A 26,048-nucleotide genomic window follows, 5' to 3' on the forward strand; every position below is an offset into this window, starting at 1 on the left:
AGTGGCATATTGTGGATTGACGCCTTGCCAAAGGACGCTAGGCCATGGTGGAATTCGAACACACGACCCTCTGATTAAAAGGCGAGAGTCAGAACCGCTACACAACGGCGCTTCCACATGACAGCTACCAGAGTAATTTCAGATGTGACTTGTCAGAAGGGAATAAAACACCACCCAGGTAGGTGTTTCATAAAGCTGTTTGTAAGATACAAATGACTTTACACACGACTGGTGATCCTTTTTTGTGCTATGCGATATGCCCATGTAATTGATTTATGACCTAACAACAGGTTCCAATCGTGTGTAAAGTCGTTCGTAACTTTACGAACAGCTTTATGAAACACCACCCTCGTCACATTCTTGCATAGGGTATAATTCTATTCCCTAATGATAACATTGAGCTATGAATTATCAATTTAAGAATGATTATTTTAATTGATTGCAAAATGTGTTTTGCAAAGACACATAAGACACAGACATTATGACATGTCCAGTCTCTGTATCCCTTACCAGTCTTCCACTTACTGTCTACAATGTTTCCTCATTCCTATTCCTAGTACACACTAACTTAGCAGAACAAACTAACTAGAATTTCTCTGAATGTAACATGATCTAGCATCAATTTCAGCGTGAAACAAAAATACCAGTTAGCCTCTTCTATTATTGAGGACGACAGAAGCCCCTTCACTTTACTCTTTCTTTAAGATTGACCATTTGCGGCCTCCATTATCTGCAACGGAATATAATGTGATTAATGTGATTGTGTTTTTGGAGTGGATGTACCACATTTACTTGCTGTATGGGTTAGGATATGCACTGCCACCAGGATAAGCTGTTGAAGAAAAAGAAAACAGTTAATAATTTGTAAAAAAAAGAAAAAAAATCCAACATTTAGGAAAAGGCAGAGTATGGATAAAATTCAGATTTTTTTTTCATTTTCACACTACAAAGCACATAAACATTGTCCTGTTTAAAAGGTATAAGAATCCTATAGGACAATTCCATGACATAAACCTTTTGTACTTCCAACCCCCATGTTTTTTGTCCTTACTTCACTTTATGAACAGCTGAAGTCATGATAATTTGAGAGTTTTTACAACTTTTTGTATGAACAAGATATATGTTACTTTATGGACATGCTATAGAGTTAAGAGACACTTTATACTCTTGACCCTTACTGTACTGGGATAATTTGCTCCATGGGCTATTTGTTCAATGAGGAATCTTTTGATCTCAGAGGAGCAAAGTCCAATGAACGTGAAAATTTGCATGCTAATAGATCTTCACATGCTGAATCTGATGTGATTTATTGTAATCAATTAAGCAATTTGTAAAAATAGCAAAATTAATGCAATTTCCATTAAATTCAGTCACACTAAATCATGCATTATGAAGTTGGAGCCAAGGGACTCTGGTCTCACCTGGAGGTTGTGTTCCTGGATACCCCTGAGAGGGTGGGTAGGCTCCAGATGCAGGAGCTGGGTATCCAGATGCTGGAGGTGGTGCTCCAGGGTAGCCTAGGGTCAAGAAGATTCAGGAAAAAAATTATAATCAATTAAACCTTCCTTGGACCAAGGCAGATGATTTTTTTTAAAGCTTTATGAATCAATCAGTGTATTGTGTTTTATGGCTTAAAGGGGAAGTTCATCATGTCAAGTAGGTTTTAGGTAGAAAGTGACAAAACAGATAACAAAGGTTTGGTGAAATCAGAGAGGTTATTCTAAAAGTAAGTCTATTGGATTTTTCTTTGAAGTTTTGACTTCATGACGTTGTATGCAAGCACTCCCCAATATGTCATACAATATAAATATGACTGCATGTTTTCTCAGAAAACTTACAATGATTTTACATGTAAAATTTAAAACATAATCAGACATTCTGAACCATTACCGATATTAGATTTCTAGGAATTATATAGTACATGGCATGTGGGGATACTGCTTATAAGTGATGCCGCAATATCAAAACTATCATCAGATTCAAAACCAAAGGTAATTTGAACTTAAAATCTAGCCCCCATACAATATATACCAATCATTTCATTGGTATCCTGGAGAAAAGTTTAATATACAGCACTCACCTGGAGCAGCAGCAGGATAACCAGGAGCTGGAGCTGAGGGATAGCCTGGAGCCGGTGCTGAGGGATAGCCTGGAGCAGGTGATGGGTATCCTGGTGCTGGGTTTGGAGGTGGAGCGTGGGTCCCAGTCGGGTAATTGACGGGTGGGGCAGGAGGCGGGACATGATGCTAGAAGGGAGATATGTTTTAAAGTTAAAATCATGTAATGATAATGGCAGTGATTATTAATTTTGAAAGAAAGGACTTCCATCGGACATAGATTACGTAATGCTGCAAAACTAGAGGACCCTGAAAATCACCAACAGAGATCACCTTGTGTATATGCATTGTAATTATTCTGCTTAGCACCAACTTTCATGAGGATTGACTCCTGCAAGCCTTGTCCATCAATGGAGTGGAAACGGGTATAATGACAATGAACGTTGTTTAAACGCTAACTTTTCCTTGCCCTATATGACAAAGTCATGCCTAACCATTCCTGGTCCACGTAGCTCAAATCAGGCAAAAGAATGTTTGTGATTCAACTCATTGGACCAGCATGACTTGCTGAACCCTGCTACTATGCAGGTATGCTACAAGAGAATTAACATTTGATTTTCAGACAGTCAGGCTTTATTAGATTACAATTTGCTTCCCATGAAAGCTCAAGACAAACCCAACTTATATTTCATGTGTTATAGATAGGGCAAAAAATCTTGGAGCTCAACACCTAATTCATAACAGTCAAGCAAAAACCTAGCGTTCATTTTTAGTCCGAATTAAAACACATGGAATATTTTTAGTTCCTCTTCATCATATGGACATGTTGACAGTCATTTGTAGTCATGAATAACTTTACAAACTGATTTATGAAATGACACCCCCCCCATGCAAAATATCAATCTAAACACACGTATGCAGGCATTGTGATCAAATTAACTTACATGTACTACTGTCACACTTGCACCGCATGGAGGAGGTGGCCTGTGATGATGATGATGGTGATGAGGATGGCCCAATGCATGATGGACGTCGGCCCTCGCTCCTGCTGCTTCAGCACGATGATGAGCCTGGTTAGCTTTGGCCTGGAAAGATTAACAATGAAAGATTGAACCTAATTACCTTTTTTTCCCTCCATTAACTTTGCACTCCTTCGATTGTGAAGAGGCAAGAGTGGAGAGAAATAGATGGTTCTCTAGGTATAGAGAGGCGAGGGAAGGTGAAGACACAAAGGTAGTGACAAAGATAATAAAGCTAGCTAGGGAAACAAAATAGGGAAATGTACGAGTTGGGGTATAATTACCTATTGTTTATTATCATTGTTTATTAGTTGTAAAAACAAAAATTACATAATGTGTGCAATCAGTAATTCTGCCCAACTCTAAATATTTCTAAAGAAATAACCTCATGTTCCAGTCATTAAAAAAGTCAAGAGTAGATTTACAAACAGCTTTAGACATTAAGACCAGTCCCCTGCATGTAGCAAAACAAAAATTTAAAAGAGAGAATGAAGGGGGAGGGGAAGAAGGAGGTGGAGGGGGGGGGGGCTGAGTCCCTTATGGGATTATTTTCTGTTTTCTTTCTCTCTCTTACCTCCAGATGCATAGCCTTGCCTACGTTCCCTCTCAATAGTTGATTTGTTGCTCTGTTGTGAAGTCTCTCTTCTTTCCTCTCCTGTTTAGCCTCTTGCTGAAAATAACAATTTGAAATTGATCTTATATTCTATGATAGTTTCTATACAATCTTCTAGTAAAGGTTATCTTGATGGAATCTTGAATGAAAGTGTGTTTTTTAAGGTCTGTGGCACTCCATGTGCTTGCTAATAGCACAAAGTACCTATAAGTGTGTTACGGTTGATATTTTGATGGGGTTGTTCATGTTTTATATTTTTTCATTCACATTCATGACAATTATCAGCTGCAAGGTTGAGGGAGTAGACTTTACCATACATTGAAAAAAAGGTTTTAATATTCAAAAGAGTTACCATTCATAATTAAATTATATGATTATAAGAGATGTCAAACAGCAAAGGGGTTTAGAATTCATAGCTGAAGAAGAAAATTGCTAGTTATAACAGAATCAAATGATCACCATTTGTGAATAAAATCATTTTAAAAATTGTCCGACTAGTAATGTCTGTCTTGTTCAATCATCTTCTTCTTGTCCCGATCTTCTCACATTTATGATTTATTCTTTGATTACAACTATATAGTCACATATAGTAAATTCAAGGTAAGTATACTCAGGGAATAAGCTACCTGACCATGGCAGATTTTGTAAACTTTAATGTTCACTCAGAGAAAATCTGATCTTATCAATAGGGTGAACAGGCATCAAGAAATAGTCATTTTACAAGCAGAGTTCTTCAAAAAAGTATAAAGTAAAAAGTGATACCGACCTATTTTTGGCATTTTAACTTACATCTGATGTTGACTTTTTTTCTTTAAAGGTAGTAACTAGTTCTACTACTATTAGTAGTAGTGTCTATAGCTGTGAGTAAAACTAGGCTCACACTTTTTAAGCCACATCGATCACCATAGAATTTGAGATTGCGAAACCAGCAAAACCCTAGACAGGAATAACCGTCATTTCTGGGGATTTATTCAACAATTTCTGACATTTTACTGTAATCCCCATTCATGTATGGTGAGTGGAGCCAACGCAGTTCAGCAGAACCAAAATACAGAGACTGAAGCTTTTGGTCTACCAAAACCCATGAAATACTTCAGTGAATTTGATGCTAGGATCTTGCCGTCCATTCGGTATCTATGATTTCAGATGATTTTGACTTGAACTATGATTGAATATCAAGCGTCACTCAGTTCATGTCATGAATTAAAAATTGTGTGGTGATCGGTGACAATAATTGCACCTTCTGACTTGAAGTTGAATTCTGTTTATTAACTTAAAATTACTTGATCCTATACTTAACGTTAATTTATCATTTCCTGTCTTGTAAAGAAAGTTGAATTCAAAGTAACTGAATGCCAATTAAAACAGTTGGAAGGACAAACAGTGTAAATTACAATGGTTCCAAGTTCCAGGAATGCAGAGATCTCCGCGGCCGCATGTCGCCTCAGCTCACCGGGCCCAACGTTTGTATGGATGGGGAAGTTTCCCATTAACTCCACCGAGGCCGATACTCACCCGCAGTGCACGGTTTTCTTGTCTGCGATGATGATGGGCCATTTTACAAATTTATTTTGATGTAATTTGTAGACTGGTCTAAGCAAATTGAATTCGGTTTTACTCTCCAACACTTTCACCTCAATTTGTTCCAATTACAGGGCCAGATGAAATTCATAAACTCTAATATCAGTCTTCGTCCGGTCTTCGTTCACTTTTTACGATATGGGGCAGCAGTGTCTCGCTTGTAATTGTTGAAACCACCTGATTAAATATTCTTCCAGCGAACTCTGAATAGTCTTCTGTCTGATAACTTATACCCCAGTAGCTAGAATTCAAATTGTTTCCACTTGAATTTTTAAAGATTTTATTCTTACAAGGTTAAAATATCATTTTTACTCTAAATTATAATACATTACCTGAAAACTGTTAATTTTTTTTGTATTCGTAGCTTTACAATTCGTTGTAAATCGGTAGAATATAGAAATCGGACTAAAATTAACAACTACATGTCAGACGATGACGTTTTAGTTATTTCGGTTCCGAGTTATCAATGACGTATTAATGACGTGCTCTTTGAATAAAAAAGAGTCGTCATGTGATTTCTGGCAAACATAATATGATATTACGAGTCTAAAAATCAGCTCTTAGTCACAGTTTGATTCAAAACGTATTCTAACTTCATTTTTTATGAGTTCGCCACTGATTTCTCCCAATCTTAGGGGTTTTTTTAGTTAGGCTAGACCCATAGACTGGGACTCAGTTTAAGGGGGAGTGGCAGGGGGCGTGGCAGGAGGGCGTGGTCGGTGCCGGTTTCTTCTTGACTATGTGTTGATTTCAATATTTACCACTATAAATATTCAAAATTTGTAGTTTAACTGATTGAAATTCAATCCAAATTGGGATTTTACTCTAAGCCCCCCCCCCCAACATTAAGATGATTTAAAATAAGTAAAAGGGATTATTTTCTATCCCCCCCTAAAAAAATGTAATACATGAAAGTTACGACTATGACAGAGTTTCGTTTGATTTCACAAAACAAGTATTATGCACGTACTTCATAGATGATATTTAGGCCCATGGACCTATCCATGGTAGGCTTAAATGAGATAGTGAATACTGTCCCTCACCCTTTCTTTTTATGATTATATGATTAAATAATTATGTCAATCATTTGAATTTTCGTCGATTTGATTATAAATGAGCTCTCAATCGATGATACGATGACAATTTTAAGAAGACTAATCTGGAACCAAATAACGATTTCTACAGGGGAACGAAATGAAAATAGTTCATATTTTATATAATTATGATTCATATGGATTAAAAAGAAATAGTGAAAATGTGACGTCATCACGTGCTCAATTATTGCATATAATTATTGTATATAATATTGAGCATGAGATCTGATTTAAAAGAAAATGATAATTGGAGTTTTGAAATGATGTCGAATTCGTAACCAATTCGATAGATTTTCGGCATTTTGCCCGCTTGACTTTTTTCCCCATGTTATTGAATGTTGAGTAAGCCTTTAATACGGATGTTGTCTATAGCATTGTTGGCGATCCCTAGGGACGGGGGACGCCCCCCCCCCCCCGATTTTTAAAATGTTTTGCAGTAACTGCATTGGAGAGGGTCGTCTCGCTCCCTCCACCACCCCCCCCCCCGGACCTAAAATGTCTACTGACGAAATTCATTTACATAATCAAGGAAAAAACTCGGTCCAAGTCTATATAGGCTTTATATGAATTTCATTTAAACAAATTCTACGGGGCTGGGGAGGGGGCTCTTTGAGGCTAATGTTGCCCTTCCATCTCATCTTTGATATACTTGGAACAAATAAAAATGACTACACTGTAAAAACGCTGTTGAGAATTTTAAGCACGTTGTTTAAGCTCTTCACTTTAATAACTATTGTTTAAACTTTTTTTAAAAGTTGTTAATAAAGTTTAAACAATTACAAAAAAAGTTAAAACAACTTGTTGCTAGAGTGACAGTCTTAAACAATATGCCATTTTAAAAATATATTTTTCACTGTGTATGCAACCCAAGTCTGTATGGTAAGTTGTTTTCATGATTTTGTTCTTTGGTATGACAGGTGCAGCACAAGCAAGACAACGGGATTTGAGAGATTGGGTACCTAAAATTACATCATAGTTTTTTTTAATTAAAAAATGTGAGGCTATCACGACCAAGCACTCATCGTCCTTTACGCATTTTTCCCTATACACTCTTAAAACAAATCAGTCAAATTGACTAGACCAGTAGTGGGAGCAACTGATATGGCAATCACTGATATTCATATTTTCTGACATATATTCTAGTCAGGAATAACTCTTTTCTAGTAAAATATGACTAGAAAATAGTCAAATATGACTAGAATAACAGTTGCACCCAGCTGACCCTATTAACAAGTCATTTTTGACTGATTTGTTTTTAGAGTGTACCTTTGGCCTTATTCTCCTTTTATATTTTTGTTATTAAGGAAAATGACACCCTTCAAACGATTTGAATTCATGTAAAAGAGAAAAATTAAAAGAACAGGTTAATGAAAGTTTGAGGAAGATTGAATGAATACTAACTTTTAAAAAAGTCTAAATATTGAGATCACTAATTGTAATTTTGTAAATCGTTGGCACTGCGACTAAGATCAGTGGATGTCAGTCATGTCTTGCATTTACAACTTACTTAGATTTCTAAGTTTACTACTTTCTTACATTTCACTTCAATTTTCTCTTTTATCTTGTCTTTTTTAATAGGACATGTCATGTAATAAAGGTTTTCACAACATTAAGCATGTATGGGCTCTTTGTCATATTCTTAGAATGAGCAAGAGACAGATGTTTTGGGGTATAATTATTTTCATTGTCCAATGGATAGAGCTGTATTATGTGTCCCTCATTATCATGATTATGGGTGACATCACATTGCTTGTTTGCATTGCCAATGAGAGGATCTCCATACAACATTAGATATCTAGACATAATGATCATAAATTTCTTAATGCTGGTTAAGTTTTACTCAAACTTTCGTACTTCTTCTTGTTCATTATTTTTCCTGCTTTCAAACAAGGAAACTTTCGCCTAGGGTTTCAATCTCCTTTATAAGCATTCGATCACACCTGTCACCCCCTCCCCATTGTGGCGCCATACCTGCCTGTGCAAAATAAGGCTTGGAAAAATATATTTTATAATATGCAATATTTTGAAGGTCACCCCCCCCCCATAATTTCAAAATCTATGAAATAATAATTAGTTATTCGGTATGAGTTTCAGGTACAAGATGATGGTTGGCTGCTATAAGCTGTAGGGAAGGAGGGGGGGGGGTGACTTCTTCTTTGGGTTGCTTTTGGATTTATATAAAGCACAGAATGTCAACATCCTTCCTACAGCACTCTAAAAAACAGAAAGTAAAAATTTACTCAATATTAGTTAAGAAGGGAACATGCAAATTTGGTGGGTAATTTCCCCCCAAATTTTTGGCAAAATGCATGTTTGAAGGGTTAATTTTAACCTAACATTGAGTAAAATTTACTAAATATTTGGTATCTTTTTATTCATCAAACATGCATGTTCCCATTTTACCTATTATTGGCTAAACTTTTTTTTAAAGTGTATTGCATTCCCGACATCCCTTTGCAACAATAGTAGTATTGATTTAAAATCATTGAAATTGCCTGAAATACAACATGTCCGGAAATATCAAAATCAAATTGGTATTCGTGTTACGTGCCTTTATGATGGGATTTGCCGCATTCAGTATATTTGTTTTTAATTGCATTTAAAAAATGTATTCTTCTTGACACCAATATTGTGACGCTACTTGGATTTTGATTAGTCAAAGCATTTTAGGGAAGTACGCCATCTGCTGTCAACATATGTTGCCATTTTCCTCATCAGCTATTTTATACTTCGACCATTTTAATTTGATCATCAAAATAATGATGGTCTGTATCTTTGAGAGAAAATACAAATTACGTAAAAACACTGGAAATATTTGAATGGAACTTTAAAAGACATGCATCACCTGCACCTCTCCTTATGGAGGCGTGCGTGTGATCAACAATATAATTTTTCAATTAAAAAATTGAAAATTCAACAACTCACAAAAAATATTTGAGTAACGTTCATGAATTGAAGAATATTCATTCAAACAATTATTGTTTCTAAAAGATTGCATTTTCAATAATTTTACTGACAAAACAAGGGGGTAGTGCAAAACAATGAAGTTTCATCCAATAAAATATCTTTGTTTAATTCCTCTTCAATAGCATGCACGTGACATAACCTTACAATCCAGAGCTACTTCGTTGACAATTATAAAACCTTTAATATTTAATTCAATGAGATTAAAAAAAAAAAGATATAGTGATTGTGAGACGTCGTTGGCTCTCTCACTTTGATCAACCGTATAAGTTTGTAGAGTTTTAGGAGAATATGCAACACATTTGAAATGGCATAACTTTCTTATCTTGCATCCCATTTTGATGAAAACACCGTGCCTCACCCCCAGACAGTATCATATTTTGTTCAAATCAATTAAGCCTTCACCGCAAACCCATAATTTTTACTTGCTTCGCTTTTACAACCTCAGGGGTTTTATGTTTCCTTTCCCCCAACGTATACCATGCAACATACTTTGCTCATGAAGATTCATGCAACACCATGGGCGGATATCCCAGGGGGGGGGCAGGGGGGACGTGTCCCCCTACTCAAAATAGTAGGAGAACACAATATCAAATGTCCCCCTACTATTTGTGGTATTTTATGATAGTAAGAAATGATAACCCTTTTTTTTTTTGCTTGTCAATTTTTTTTCATCGAAATGACCTTTATTTAGTGATACTTTTTTTTTGCTTGTCAAAATTTTCAGTCCCTTTTCCCCCTACCTTTTTGGGAAAGATTTCCACCCCTGCATGTGCAACACGTTCAAAGAAAAAGGAAACATAAGAAAAACAGAGAAATTACGTCAGGCAAATTGAAGAGATAAAAATGAGTATAGGCCCTCATGTTATTTATTTAAAATTGACAGTTAATGTCATGGCATATCATACAGGCAATTCGAAAGCATTGGCGTACAGGAAGGGTTTGAGGGCTATGAACCCCAAACTTTTTCACGACAAAGAGTAAAAGGGAGAAAAGGAAAGAAACGAAAATGAGCAGGGGTAAAATGTAATGGCATTTACTGAATTTTATACCTTCAAACTTTATCACAAAATTGCATTTTTAAATTTTATATCAAAAAAGGTAAAAATTTCAGTTAAAAAAAATTAATAGGTAAAACAAAATAGAAGAACTGTTTATCTCAGACACTGTCAGAAGCCACTTGAAGTAGGGTTTTCTCTATGTTGAATGTTGAATTCCATCTGTCAACTCCGTCTACATGGTGTGTGACTCACCAGATAATAGAATGACCTTAGCGAGTCCAAAGTCTTTAAGCATCTTCAAGTTCAGTTGGCTTTAAGAAATCCTACAAAAGTATCAAACAAACTTATCTCGATCTAATGCTTATCTTTGAATTATTTTCCGAATGGTATATATAGGATAAGGAAGAAGTCTTTCAAATCCGGTATGCATGCATGCTGGGAAGCTAATTATGTGTTCGTGATTATGGGATAAACAGTGATCGTAATAATTATCCGCATCGAGTCCTTTTATCTCATGCAGACTCAAGTTTATATACCCATGTCTTCCCCTCCTCCTTCTCCATCTTCATTTCATATCATCTCCCCTCCGCTCTCCGGCCTTCTACATCTCTTTCTCCGCCTCCCTCCCACCCCATGTCCCGCCGATTCCTTGCCTCCCCCAAACCCCAAACTTTTCTATTGTCTTTAAAATATCCTCAATGACGGGAGGGGAGGCGAGTGGGGCTGGATCCGCCACATGCGACCCCTCCGCGGCATCCCCTGCCTCACAGCCTTCTCATTCTTTCTCCCTTCGAATATTGGCAAAGCATACACATCCTTTATATCAGTGGCGTACAGAGGGGTGGGGGGGTGGTTGGGGCGCTTGGCCCCCCCATAAAAAAAACACGACTAAAAAAAGAGAAAAAAAAGAAAATAAACTAGAGAAGAGTGAATATGATATTTTTCTGAATATTAAATGTCACAATCTATCAAAAATTGCAAGATTTTTGTAATAAAAATGTCGAAATTTTTTCTCGCTCGCTTTTCTCACTCACAACTTCTTTAAAAAAAAATCTTTTTTAAATCAAATTTTGCCTCATACGCCATATCTTGCCCCCTCAAAATTGTTGGCACATAACGCCACTGCTTGGTATGACATAACATGTGACTTTCCTGGCTTACTTAGTACCCTGTTATTTTCCTGATTATAGACATAAATGAAATGGATTTACTGTTGAGCAAATCAATTTACTAGTATGTCCCCTATGCGCATGTATTATGAATATGTGTAGGGATATAGATTATGTAAGCCTAAATATTATCGTCCACCTCAAAATCATTCATGACGATTCAAAAAATAAAATCGAATGAAATATTGCAATCCTTTATAAAATCATATTAAAATTACCAAAGTAATTATCACAGACCTTAACAAATGAAACAACGCTGAATTTGAATTTCATGAATGACATGGCGCAGAATATTTATATATCATTCAATAATGCAACAAAAAGGAGTTGGTTATAACCACCAATGATGATAAATTGTCAATTTCTTGCTGTTAATCTTTGCCAATGTGTTGAATTGACAGAGTTGCCAGATGCAAAATGACCGAAATAAATGAAATGATGACAAAAAGATCACCTAAATCAATGATGAAATTAGTATAGAATCGCTATGACAACGAAACTGGCAGGTTGTGTACCTAATTACGATTAGAATATTAAAACATTCATTACTTATGACTGCGTTCCCATTCAAACCTGGAAAATAAAGCTTGCTTTTTGGGTGTTGTCCAATATACTTCTTTTGTGTTCGGTTATTCACTGTATGCACAACGGGAAAGAAAACCTTGGTGTGTGAGGGCACGTACAGGTATAATACTAGTAGTCTTTTTAATTTTAAACAGGAGAAGACAAGAAATAGGGGGCATATATCGCTATCAGGAAATCAAAAACTCCATAAGATCATAAAGATTAATTGAAATTAACAGTCCAAAATATCAATACAGCGTTCATGAGGGTAAAACGCGGAATTGAATTGACACGCTATCATAACGCAGTATGAATACACAGACTACGATTACAGAGTTGAATGGGGTTGAATATCGCACCGTCCCGTTATTGCATGAACTCTTCTAGTTTCAAGTCATCAGGAATGCTCTGATTACCCTATCCAGGAGCTATAACGGATCTTACTATTTACTGGAGTTTTATAGAGACAATACTTCTCATTATTTGGAAATAGATAGGTTGCAGGAACTCATTTGTGACAAGGATTCGACTGCGAGAATGCCATTAATTTGCAAAACTGTTTCAGCGAGAGAGAGATTGTGAAGTCTGCATGGTCTAGCTCCCTGCTGTGTGAGAGAGAGTTGTTCTTACGGATAAAGGAGTCATTGTAAGCCGGTGGTATAGGCGTAGTTATCTTGTCAAGTGGCTGCCAAATTGCATTGCAGCAGTTTCTTCCTTGGTTTCATAGGATTTTAGCGTGTGGAAAGAGTTCTTTGTGATGACAGAAGCTGGGGAGTGATCTAAATCCGTCAACCAGAGTTCATAATAAGAGAGGTAGGTGTATAATTGTATCATTGGCATTATAAATAAAATAGATTGCTTCCCGTGCCTGTGTTACTGCAATTATTAGCACATAAATGGCAAAGAATCATTTGTGAGAGTTGTGAACATAGTGAAATCATACATCTGATACTTAAAAGTTTTAGGCCTGTATGTCACACAGGAATTCACATCAGGGACGGCACACTTTCAAATTGTATTGAACAAAAAAAAGGGGGGGGGAGGATGAAAGGGAAGAAGAATAAAGTGCCTAAATTTATTTTATATAAAAAAAAACAGGTAGGGCCTATGTGTCATGTTGAAACTCTACACTTTGTACCCTAAAAGTCCCTATGGGTCGTGTTTAAACTTTGTACCCTACACTTTCATCGAGATTTGTGAATAAACGTGACATCACGTTTTGGTCTTGATTTCTTTTCCCACTCAAAATACCATAAATCGGGCATGTTCCATCGCGGCTGTCCCTGCCTATAATGGTCTCATGCTAAGTCTATATGTTTACACTACCTTTGTTCCACTTTTATGTTGCTTGCAATATGCTGATTACCAATATGGCTGCATTTTTTTTGTATATACCACAGCCATTATTATCAATCATCGTCACCATCACCATCATCACAATGATCACAATAACTCTTCATCATCACCATCTTCATTTGTCATCTACGTCATCATCATCATCACCACCACTATCATCATCATCTTCATCACCATCATCATCATCATCATCATCACCACCACCACTATCATAATCATCACCACCATCATCATCATCATCATCATCACCATCATCATCATCATCATCACCACCGCCATCATCATCATCATTGTCATCTGCGTCACCATCATCATCACCATCATCACCATCGTCATCATCATCACCGCCACCATCATCATCATCATCATCACCATCCTCACACTCATCATCATCATCATCATCACCATCATCATCACCATCATCATCATCTGCGTCATCATCACCACCACCATCATTATCATCGTCATCTGCGTCACCATCATCATCATCTGGGTCATCATCATCATCACCACCACCATCATCATCATCGATATCTGCGTCACCATTATCATCATCATTTTCATCATCACCATCATCATCTTCATCTGCGTCATTATCATTATCATCATCATCATCTTCATCATCATCACCAACAACATCATCATCATCATCAACAACATCATCACCATCAATTCATCATCCAAAATGAGGAATATTTTATCGTCACGTCACAGTGACGGTCACACCCTTTCAATACCTGAAACATGGCTCCAACATGACTGTGGAATTGCTATTATAAGCCCAGCTTCATGGTACTGTCAGTCACTGTAGATTCGAACTGTAGTGATGGCTGTCCGTTCAGTTTCATTCATTTGAGGCCTGCTCTGAAAGCGGTGGGGGGGGGGGTCGCGCCACGGCGATGATGAGAATAGAGGGGTTTTTTTTAGAGGCTTATATTTTTTTGGGGGGATGGTAATGATTATTTTTCAATCATGATCACTGCGTCTATTCTGACCCGTTGATAATGATTCACAGATTTAGATTTTAGATATCTTGCTGAGTCATGATATTAGCTCTCTCCACTTTAATATATTGTCTGTTGACAAAATGAGCCCTATAATACCAAGGTCTATAATATGCCTCTCAATCGATTCCAGCCTTCTTCTAGTCTAGTTGTGGAAAGTTTCATGATCTTTTTTATAGTATGCACGTAACAATAAAGACGGAAAATATGAAAACACCACGAGATCGACATTTATGCGGCCTATGTGTCTCGGAAATTTCCTTTTTGTAATGATTTTTCCATGGGCTGCTGAATATAGCCAGATTGATGCATGATAAACCGCTGTATGTTGCATAATATTGGAGCTATACCGATGTCAAGTTGAAAGGGACTCCATTTTACTGGTGTCATTGTAGGAAGAGGGGGTATAAGGGCGCAATTTTAGCACTGGGCTTCCCCCCTTCCCCATTAATTTGAGTATCTGGAGAATCATTCGTCGGATGTAGAAGATGGTAAGTTATGAGAATAATAGAAGTCTGGCAAAAAAACAGCGGATGTCAGTTATAAAAGTACAAGATTTTAACTACCGTACTCATAATTGTCATGATAATTATTTATCTTGATTTTTGTTTCATATTTTCCCACAAATATCAACTAATCCTCATTATTCTCGGTCATCCTATTATATGCACGCCAATTTTTCAAACGAACGTGTGTGGAACAATGTATCATTGATGGATATTCACCAAATCTCCATGAACATTTTCTCTATTTTCTTCCAATATGTATTTAAACCTCAAGTGGCCAAGTCTGTTTCACTTACATAAACCTACTGTATCTTGGTTTATTAAAACCAAGGAGCTTCCAACACAGCTCCTTGTTAAAACATCCCCAGTGCACAAAACGGCAAAATGATAATATCAAGGAGCTCCTTGATAATATCCTATGGTGGTGGGTAGTTCAAGTATACAGAGGTTCCCATGGAGAAGATAACAAGCCACACCCTTCCACTCCACGGGGTCAAGGGTCAGCTGATGAGACGATATCTCACCTGTTATCAATATTCGAAGAGGGCAAGAATATTTGCGAAGGAAGTTCCTTCCACTTCCCTGCTTCGATCATGGTGTGCGATCTGTCATGACCCTTCCCTTTCTCTCTTCCACTTCATTTTTTCATCAGTCTCTTGGATACAACCCCCTCCCCCCCCCAAGAAAAAAAGAAATCGTGGTGATATGGACCTGGTGATACTGGCCAAAGGTAACGCGATATCTCAATGACAGATGCTGAAATAGAAAAAAAGACTTCTAGTGAAAATGTTGATGAATTTATTGTGAAAAATATAAAATTTGGCTAAAACCACTTTGTCATGGGTCTGCATCTGCAAATGGAACTGTAATAATCTCCAATTGTGATGCTATTCTAATATCCGGATAGGGGCATGTAGCCCCGAAATGAAATGAGGTGGTATTAATAAGAACTAGATCGGGAACTGGAATTTAAAATGAAAGGATGAAAGTGATTGATATTGTGAGCGGCTGGCAGGACGCAACGGGGGGGGGGGGGGGGGGGGGAGGGGGGGTAAGGGCGCACGTCATGAAAATACCCCTACCCCCAGCTCGACTCTTCGTTTTCGAGCCTAAGGCCTAATAAGAAATTTGCCCATTTAATTTTTCTCGGAGCTGCTTACAGAACAAACAAAATAAACAAATTACTTTTAACTTCATCGCATTCCATTCAAACAGGAAATTGCATTCTAAATTATAAACTGCCCACGAATTGACTCCCGAGATGATGCATCCTGTTCCCATAGCTGGAAATTTTATGATCATAATAACTATAGCCTAATTCTAGTTTTTCCCCTATTTGAAGGATCCTGCAACTATATTAGTCCCAATATACGTTGTTACGGCGATATACTAAATGAGTCGAGGTAGGACAATTACTGTGGTACATAGTAGAAGGGGAAAAAAGAAGCTTAGGAGTATATGGATCTGCATTATTTCCTTTAGTCAAGACCATGGTCAAGAAGGAAGAACTTTGCAATCGCCATTCATCAACTTTTTCATAAATAGTAACTGTATGACAAATTATTTTAAAGCGTAATTATGATTGGAGTCAGTGCTTCCACGTTTTTTAAATGAATTCTGAAATAAATACGGGACATTCCTGAAATTCCACGAAATAATATCTTGGAATTAGTAAAAAAAAAAAAAAAGATTATGACTGTCTGTTTTGGGATGAATGATTTTAAGGTGGTTTATGTCATATATATTTGCTCTATATTTTAGGTTCATAAAATGTAAACTTTCAGCTTTTAATATTTTGCGAGTTAGCGGAGTGAACGTATGTATCGATCTTCATATAAAACTTTATAAATAAAGAGTAGATTTTAAAAAATCCTTGTGTTTTGACCAGTGTAGTCTAAACCAATATTGATATCTTTGAGAAATCCTGGAACTCGTTCTGTTCCTAGAATATCAGCGAAAACTTTCGTCACAAATATAATACTAATTTTTTTCTCTGATGTTTCATGTCACTGGACCGATCTCACAATGAGTAACATTCCTCATCTCTCCTTCCTCTCTCGTTTCTCATTACAGGTGATTGATATTGCCCGTAGCAGGTGACCGGACACCAACCCAAGCTAAGGTCAGGTTACCTTGACAACCGTGTTTTCTCAGGTCACTCACAAAACTTGAAAGGCGATCTCAAGGAATTTTCTGCTTCTCAAAGATAGTCTTGGAGTCACAGGCCTGATTTAGGTGAGATGGAGTTGACGAATATTATCTAATTTGGATGTTTCACTTCATAGGAGGAGTAATGGCTTGAATATTATGAGAAACATCAGATCGGAAATGATGAATATTAGAATGGTCAAATTGGTTATGTCCACAATTTATTTTAGGCTTGACTTCATAATGTTTCTTTATCACGGATTGGAATAATCTTAGTTTCATGATTAAGTTATTATCTGGTAATATCTCTATGGTTTTATCTCTCTTTTCGCGGAATTATTATCAGATATTACATGGTTTAATCGTGGAGATAAAAGGGAACCAGGTCCTTAATGGCAAGGTATAATTTTCTTGAGGGAAGTTGTAATGTGGATAACAGCGGATCGTTTCAGTTTCTATTTTTAATAATTCAAGTTTTTAATATCGATTGGTTCATTGCCGTACAAACTATTTACAGGTTATTTTCATTGTGTTGGGAGTAAGAAGCTTGGACCATAGAGCTATTACTTGGACTTTGCAAGATTGTGGGGTGGGGACATGAGATTACTGACTTAACATGGTCCATCAAGATCGTCCAATGATGGGATCATTGATTAGGGGAGGGATGATCAATGGCTCCTAGTTCCCCTTCATCATACCAATCACTGGGGAGTGGGGACTTCAAGTTCAAGGAGTAACTGACTTGACATCTGTCTCAATACTCAGGGGCCGCGGAACGGGGGGGCTTCAGCCCTCACTTTATTTCAAAAGCTACAAAAAACGTAAAAGTGACCTGATAGTGAGTTTAACATGGCCAGCCCCCCTTCCAAAACCGTTCCGCGACCATTGTCTTATTTATTTGGGGGTCGCTGATAAGGCCGACACGAACTTCAGAGTTGTGAAACCGGATATGACGGTGTGTAATAAAAAAACGTGACAAGTGCCAAGGAGGTAATCTTACTAAACCAAAACCCTCGGTGGCTTGATATGTCTTGAAAGCCCCCTTCTGAGGTTCTTTGGCATGGTGGTGTACTAATACCATACTTCACACCTGTCAATATCATATGTCTCACTTTGGATTTCATCCAATAAAACGAATGTCATGACTTCAGTTCCATAAACGTGCTTCAAAATGGAGTATCCACGATCGTCGATACACGATCCGTGTCCACCCCTCCAGTGGCCCCAACACCACATCGTAAAAATAAAAACGAAAGGAGATAAGGGAAAGAGAATCCGATATCGGAAAAGAAATAAAAACATTTTTAAATGGAAATTTAGCTTCCCTGCGGAAGCGTTTTTTTTTCTTTCTAAAAAACGATACAGAAAAGAGAAAGAAATTTCACGAGTGACCGCCCTCCATGTTCCACCCCCCTTGCCGCTCCGCGTGGAACTATCAGCTAGACGCAGCGCGGTAGCGGTGCCAAAGTTTACCCCCCCCCCCCTTCCCATAAGAGTGTCGTCCCAATATTGAGGATTTTTTTTTCTAGTATTCTATTTACGTTATATTTCTTATTCAGTTTCTGAGTGACAATGGGTGCGTCAAACAACAAGTTCTGTTCAGCAGACCGTCTTCTCCCTCGCTGCGAGCCAGGGGACCTCATCGAAGTTCTTCATCCTTCCTCGACATTCAACCACTGGGGCGTGTACGTGGGCGACGGCTATATCATCCACGTTCGGCATCCATGGGTGAAGAAAGAAGCATTGACGCAAGCAGTGAATGGGAGACTCGTTCGCGTCAACAACGACAAACATAAAATTCTAAAATGCAAGCCATTGCGAGCGGAGAAGATTATCAATACGGCCTACGACCAGGTTGGATTAGACTGGTATAACGTTCAGTTTTATGGATGTGAAATGTTCGGAATTCGGTGCCGTTATGGGATCAAGGTGAACGTTGCTGATCTATACAGAGAGGTCATTGCCGAACCCAAAGACACTCCGTATGCCATGAGTAACCCCGTCGTCATGTACGGGCACCAGCAGCATGAAACCGGGCCTGGGGAACTAGACTATCAAAGTTATGATTGACAGCATATGGAATGGCGAGATTCACCTCCATGCATAGTAGGCGTTGATCATGGACCTATTACGAATAGGTCCATGCGTTGATCAATGGCTTTGATCCAAAATCATTATGTGCCTTGGCTGAATTTACACCTGACTGTGGGAAGGAGATAATCCATTCGAATATGATCTAATCAGTGTTCACTTGGACAACCATAGTTTCCGGAAATGAACATGATATCAAACTTTTCATGTTTAAAGGCAAAGCGTATAGTGTTTACAGCTATGATATATGCCTTTCCATGATATATGTCCTTGACAGATGTAAACTGAACTGAGTGTGTGTGTGGTTTGGTAATTTGAAAGGGAAATGTGGTTTGTCTGTGAGCTAATCTAAAGGTATTTCGACAAGGTCATGTGGGTTGAAGTTTGCCTGGTCCCACATCAGTTCAGCTGATATAGGTATATAGCAAGCGATCTTCAAACAAATTAATGGACGGTGCGATGAATGATAGGTGACGTGTATGTGCAGTCATGTTCTCCGTTAAGGTACACATCAATGTCTCCAGCTCCCAGCCCATATCGATTGAAAGTATCAATTGTATATCTTTATGTTGCCCCAGGAATAGGTGTTTTCATAAAGCTTTTCGTAAGTTACAAGCTACTTTACGAACGACCGGTGACCTTTTCTTACGAACTGAATCGATGAAAATTTGGTGTATTATAGCCTATATCATTTACCAACTTCAAAAGTTTCTTTTAACTTATGAACAACTTTATGAAACACCCATGCACCTGGTGTGTGCACACGGAGCTTACATGTAACGTCCGTATCATACCAAAGATAATAATATTAATGATCATATTATTATGATCATTTCACCAAATTTGTTATTACAATTATACTCTGTTGTTACAATGATACAGTATTTGTGATGTTTATTTACGGTTGTAGCACACAATGCATTCATTATTTTTTATGTCCTTAATCTCATATTTTTATGACGTAACCTCATCTTGAATAAGTTATGGTCTTCCATCAATATGTTTATCATTATTTTAAAATCACTCATATAATGGTGCTATATATGACATTGTGTTTAATTATGCAAATGTAGCAGTTTAATGTATTGTGAGTTTCTACGTTATTCCTACAAGAACATACATGTACCTCCATTGCTTGAATTGTTTAAACATAGTCATTTATTATCATTGCATCTGAAATGAATGCATGTTTCATGTATAAGCCAGCATTTTCTTCCAATTTCACCCCCGCAAATATCTGTAATTCCCTTTTCCCGAAGGTTGTTATCGAGTCGTCACATCGCAACTCATCAATGCTAGCTCTCTGTCTGTATGTTTCCATGATTACATTTCCATATCTTGACAGACAGCCAATAACATGAACATAAGTTCATTCAGGCTCTGATCCAGAGAGGTGGCTCATTGTCCACATTTCTATTAAAATGTGCCTACTTTGATTGAAAATTATATTTCTCACTCTCTGTTTACTGTTTTGGTTTACGGAATTTTTAAGTAAACAAATTGGTGCACTGTTTTTGTGCCACTTTGCCCCCCCCCCCCTTAATACGAAGGACGAAATCCTGGACCCACTCTTGCTTTCATCAGACAATATTCTTCAATTTGTATCAATAATCAAACTTCGTCACTGATAACAGAACAATGTAAACTGAAGTACTATAAGGCCATGCGTTTTGAGTTGGGCCCATTTCCGTTACAACTCAAATTTTCCTCGAAAATCGCACCATTTTATACAAGTGTATTTTTTTCTTATGTTTGACATCCTTTACCCATAAAAGTATATATATTCCGAAAGGAAATTGTCTGAGGAATTCAAAAATGCAATCAGAAAAGGCATAGGGTAATGTCATAAAAAGTTAAAGGTCAAAATATGTGAAAAACTGTGAAAAAAACATACTTCCCAATAAATCTGAGAATCAGATAAACTTTACACCCTATAGGGAAATAACATACATATTTCAACTCTTTAGAGTGAGACCTTTCCAGTGATATATAACTTGTTGGGAATAACTCTACCAAAATAACTGGGCGCAATCATCTTTTAAGACCAAATTTCACATCACAATTTTTGCGGGTAAATATGTATCAATGCTTGATTTACCCCTAAAATATTGATTAGTCTTGCCTTTAGTTGCATAAATACACTTGCAAACACTAACCAGTATATTATAATATATTTACTGTGGTTATTTTGAATAAAAAATGATTTCATTTGACTCAAATTGTGGGATTTGTCACCTCTTGGCTCAAAGACCGGTGGACCACAGGTTGACAACTGAGAGTCAGGTTTAACTTATAGATATAGGAAAATGTGAATGCACAATGAAAAGTTCTCATTAATGCTTAAGCTTATTTAAAATTAGTGTGAACAAAAACAACTGACAAGTTATAAATAAATCCAGACACCTGGCAAAAATACTTTGTTATTTTAGAGTGTTATATTTTAAATACACCCTCTTGCTCAACATTCAGCAGGATATGGTCTCTTGGTACTGGGTCAATTGAAAGTCAATGCACAGAACATATTTCTATGGGTACATTTGCCTCTGTTTTTTATAGTTTAATTTTTGTACCAGTTTCATTCTCAAGTAGTTTTTTGTTTAGTTTTTTTCATAATTTGGAAAAATATTCTCTGAACACTTTTGTGCCAGCCAAATATGTGTCATTTACTGATTTATAGAAGCAGTGTGATGTAACATTAAGAAAAAAGTAAATAGAATCAGATGAGGACTTTATTGCAACAAACAAGTTTTCATTAATTAAAATTGCATAAAAGGTGTATTTATATCTATTATGTTACCAGAGTAATCTGAAGATTCTGACACAAAGTTATCACTATCAGTCTTTGTTGTCAATATTGAAACCATGAGGTCATAATCATCAAAACAATAGATTAATTTATCTCTGAAGCCTTTAATTAGTTTGTGCTTTTCTTTTTGAAATTTATGCAGCTTCTAAATTTTATTCAAGGTGTAACCTACAACTGTATTTTATCTCCTCATTTCCTATACATCAGACAGTCACAATTTCAATCATGTTAATTTCATGTTTTACATCAATTAATTATACTAATTAGCTTAATTAGGTACCCTTTAAACTTTAAAGTTCAAATTTGACCCACTTATGATTGAAGAATAAGCTAGTGAGCCCCAAAACTATTACATATTTAGGTACTGTGATGTTACACATTTAGTTTCTTAATGAAATGAAAATTTATGCTCCCCTCGTCATGCTCCCCTCGTCTACCACCATGCAAAAATGGCCAATTGATGTTACATAATTGCTAATTACTGGTAAACGAAGTAATCTCAAGTATTTCTTTTTCTTTTAAGTAATTGGTATAAAGATTCCCTTTAATATGATACCAAATATACCCATGTAGCACATGTATTTCAAGTTTTATACCATTAATTATTTCTGTGCTTGTCGTGCAAATGTAACGATACCACCTATTTGCGGGCCCAACTTAAAACGCATGGCCATAACCCCTATCTTCACAAGTCATATATTATATATGTTATTCACAAAACAGTCTTCCGCGAAACTATATCTGTCGGCAAGATGTAGAAGACACAATGTGAAAACTAAGGTGTTTAAAGCAACACCGGTCGGTTTTATGAGATGGTCACATCCGCGGGTGTTAATACACAGCATGGTGTTTAGTTTGAATATAACCCCAAAATAACAAACAGAATACTACCACAGTGTTGAGCGAACACTAGAGATTTGAGAACTTCTTGTTGCAGTCCGACTGCTTCCATTGTTATTGCATTACGTGCTATTGGCATTCCGATAATGATGGGTGTGAAAATATGGGTAATGGAATTCCTCATGATAGTCGATAACCTTCTTGCTAAATACGTTCCTGATAATTATATGCATGGAACTAGATAAGCTATTTCATATTTATTGAAGAATCCACTCTAGAAATATTGGGTAAAATGAGGGTAATTATGTGTCCAACCAACATTGGGCATTTCTTTTGGGCATTTTTATTTATCCAGCATGTCCAGTGTGATGAAAATTTTGCCCATGCTAAAAGTAATTGCTGCTTAGTTTTTAACCTTATACTGGACAATACGCTTCCCTCTTTGGGTAAAATTGCTTGGACACATAATAACCCTCGTGCTGTTTTAAATTTTACCCAATATTTTTTACAGTGCAGAGTGTTCATTATCTGTAATTTCGCTGATAATCAATTAATACTTAAATATCTTACCAATTAAACAGTCATGAAATATATAACTTATAGTGATACTTATCAATATGAGAGCATCCATGAACAATGAGACCAGCGGATTGCTGACGGTAGAATCTGAATATTTATTCTTGTCGAACAATACACCTTTACATTTTGTTTGATATTATATGTTTGATACAATAAATTTATATTTAAAGAAGAATTCAAGTTCTTTGATATTGTTTGTTTTGTTCTTGCATCGTATCTGGAGGGACAGCTCAACTTGATTTTTTAACACTAATAAGTCGTGAAAAAGGCTATTAAACCTAATTAAAACGTATCTTGTTGATAATTAAGTCAAATTGTGTTAATCTTTTTTGTTGTTTATGTTATCCTCTATAAAGGCGAAATAGCTGTAGCCTAAAAAGGTGCCTGGCTGTTCAAAGAAAATTTTAAATTGAGAGGATTTAGAATAACAAGTGGAATGCCTCTGGCCGTCTCACCTGCATCACGCGATTCAACATAGCAGCAGTGCTGACTTTGAAAACTACTATAACTCGCACAAGATGTTCAGTGATACTTGTATTTCCACGTTTTATGAACTAGACCAATACACTTACAGAAATAGGATGGTAATTCAACAAATACCCCCAATGTGGCCAAAATTCATTGACCTCACATGACCTTTGACCTTGATCATGTGACCTGAAACTTGCACAGGATATTCAGTGATACTTGATTACTCTTATGTCCAAGTTTCAAAAGTCAGATCAATAAACTTGCAAAGTTATGATGGTAATTCAACAGATACCCCCAATTCGGCCAAATTTCATTGACCCTAAATGACCATTGACCTTGATCATGTGACCTGAAACTTGCACAGGATGTTCAGTGATACTTGATTACTATTATGTCCAAGTTTCATGAATCAGATCCAAAAACTTTTAAAGTTTTGATTGTAATTCAACAGATACCCCGACTGAATCGGCCAAAGTTCATTGACCATAAATGACCTTTGACCTTGGTCATGTGACATGAAACTCATGCAAGATGTTTGGTGATACTTGATTAATCTTATGTCCAAGTTTAATGAACTAGGTCCATATATTTTCTAAGTTATGATGACATTTCAAAAACTTAACCTCAGGTTAAGATTTTGATGTTGATTCCCCAACATGGTCTAAGTTCATTGACCCTAAATGACCTTTGACCTTGGTCATGTGACATGAAACTCTAATAGGATGTTCAGTAATACTTGATTAACCTTATGGCCAAGTTTCATGAACTAGGTCCATATACTTTCTAAGTTATGATGTCATTTCAAAAACTTAACCTCAGGTTAAGATTTGATGTTGACGCCGCCGCCGCCGTCGGAAAAGCGGCGCCTATAGTCTCACTCTGCTATGCAGGTGAGACAAAAACTGAAGCGGCTGTGAATATTCAATTGACAATTGGAATGGTATTGGATTTACATATATTTTGCATCTTAGTATATATTTTGGATTATGACATTTAGCAGCTTTAAAGTCAAAATCCACAAAGTTTGATTCTAAATCAAACGTTCGGCGACTGCATGGTAAAGTCGCTCTGAATTTATTAAATCAGATTTGCACAGAGATGCCAAAAGTTATAGAATATCAATCAGATAATAAAATACAATGCGAATAACCAAACACTTGAACCAATTCTTTTGAGACAAAACATATTAACAAAAGTTGGTTTCGGCCAGTCATTCAATCTGGAAGTAAACACTGAATTTACATTATAGAACACTCAAAAAAGAGATCGAATCATTCTTATTGGAAAGCGTGCAATGGGAGGAACAATTTAAAACAAGTTTCATCAAAATCGGTTGTTATATAAGCAGGTCATGGAAGTTTAAAAGATCTTGTTCTTCCTGTGGGGATCCTCAAATTGGCAAACATGCTTCAAAATGGCTGATTTTGTGGACAACTCTCCATTTGTTTTCACGCACACAATTTTTCAGATTTCCCCCATTATCTTTCAAATTGCATATTCCCTCATTCTGAGCATAATGTATGTAATGGGAAAATATAATTCTTACCACATAATGTCAAGGTCGGGAGGAAATGATGTGAAATGTTTAAAATAAAGGGGAAAATATGAAAAATTGTGTACAAAACAAATGAAGGGCTGTCCACAAAATCAACCATTTTGAAGCATGTTTGCCGATTTGAGGATCCCTATAGAAAGTAGAACAAGGCTTTTAAAACGTCCATAAGTAGCTTATCTTGTTTTAAATTGTTAATCTCGTTTTATTCTTTCCAATAAGATTGCTTCTGTTCTGTGGTTTTGATTTCCTTTAATTTTCCGTAAGGGTTGGCAACTCTGTTTACATGTAGAATGTGCGGTATTCCAAACTTCATACCAGACCAATATACGATACGCGATTTGAATTCAGATGGGACGTCTTACTTTCCCAATAGTATCCAAATTCACCTCCACCGCCCCCCCCCCACAACAGTGACAAAGTGATACTCCAGGATGAAAATAATATAATATAACCTGAAAATTTAATCAAAAATCGGACAAGGAATAACAACTGGTTATGACATTTTAAAGTTTGCATTATTCTAGGTATGTCTTCATGAATATTAATGAGCAAACTCATGATGTCATAATTATACCCACCTGTTCTTTTGTATTGTATTATATGGAATTAGGCTTATTTAATTTTTTTCCT

General features: G+C 36.7%; 1 protein-coding gene across 1 annotated transcript; it reads right to left on the reverse strand.

Annotated features, from left to right (window-relative positions):
- Nucleotides 1-780: 780 nt before the first annotated feature.
- On the reverse strand, nucleotides 781-5,399 carry LOC121422929 (formin-like protein 18). Its single transcript, XM_041618170.1, has 6 exons — nucleotides 5,205-5,399; nucleotides 3,651-3,746; nucleotides 3,002-3,142; nucleotides 2,081-2,246; nucleotides 1,422-1,517; nucleotides 781-832 (listed from the first exon to the last, which is right to left on the reverse strand). Exons 1-6 carry the CDS (start codon nucleotides 5,244-5,246, stop codon nucleotides 789-791), a joined length of 585 nt encoding a protein of 194 aa, XP_041474104.1. The 5' UTR covers nucleotides 5,247-5,399; the 3' UTR covers nucleotides 781-788.
- Between the last annotated feature and the right edge of the window lie 20,649 nt (nucleotides 5,400-26,048).

Source organism: Lytechinus variegatus, chromosome 10 (assembly GCF_018143015.1).
Source record: "Lytechinus variegatus isolate NC3 chromosome 10, Lvar_3.0, whole genome shotgun sequence".
In the NCBI taxonomy this organism is placed as follows: Eukaryota; Metazoa; Echinodermata; class Echinoidea; order Temnopleuroida; family Toxopneustidae; genus Lytechinus; species Lytechinus variegatus.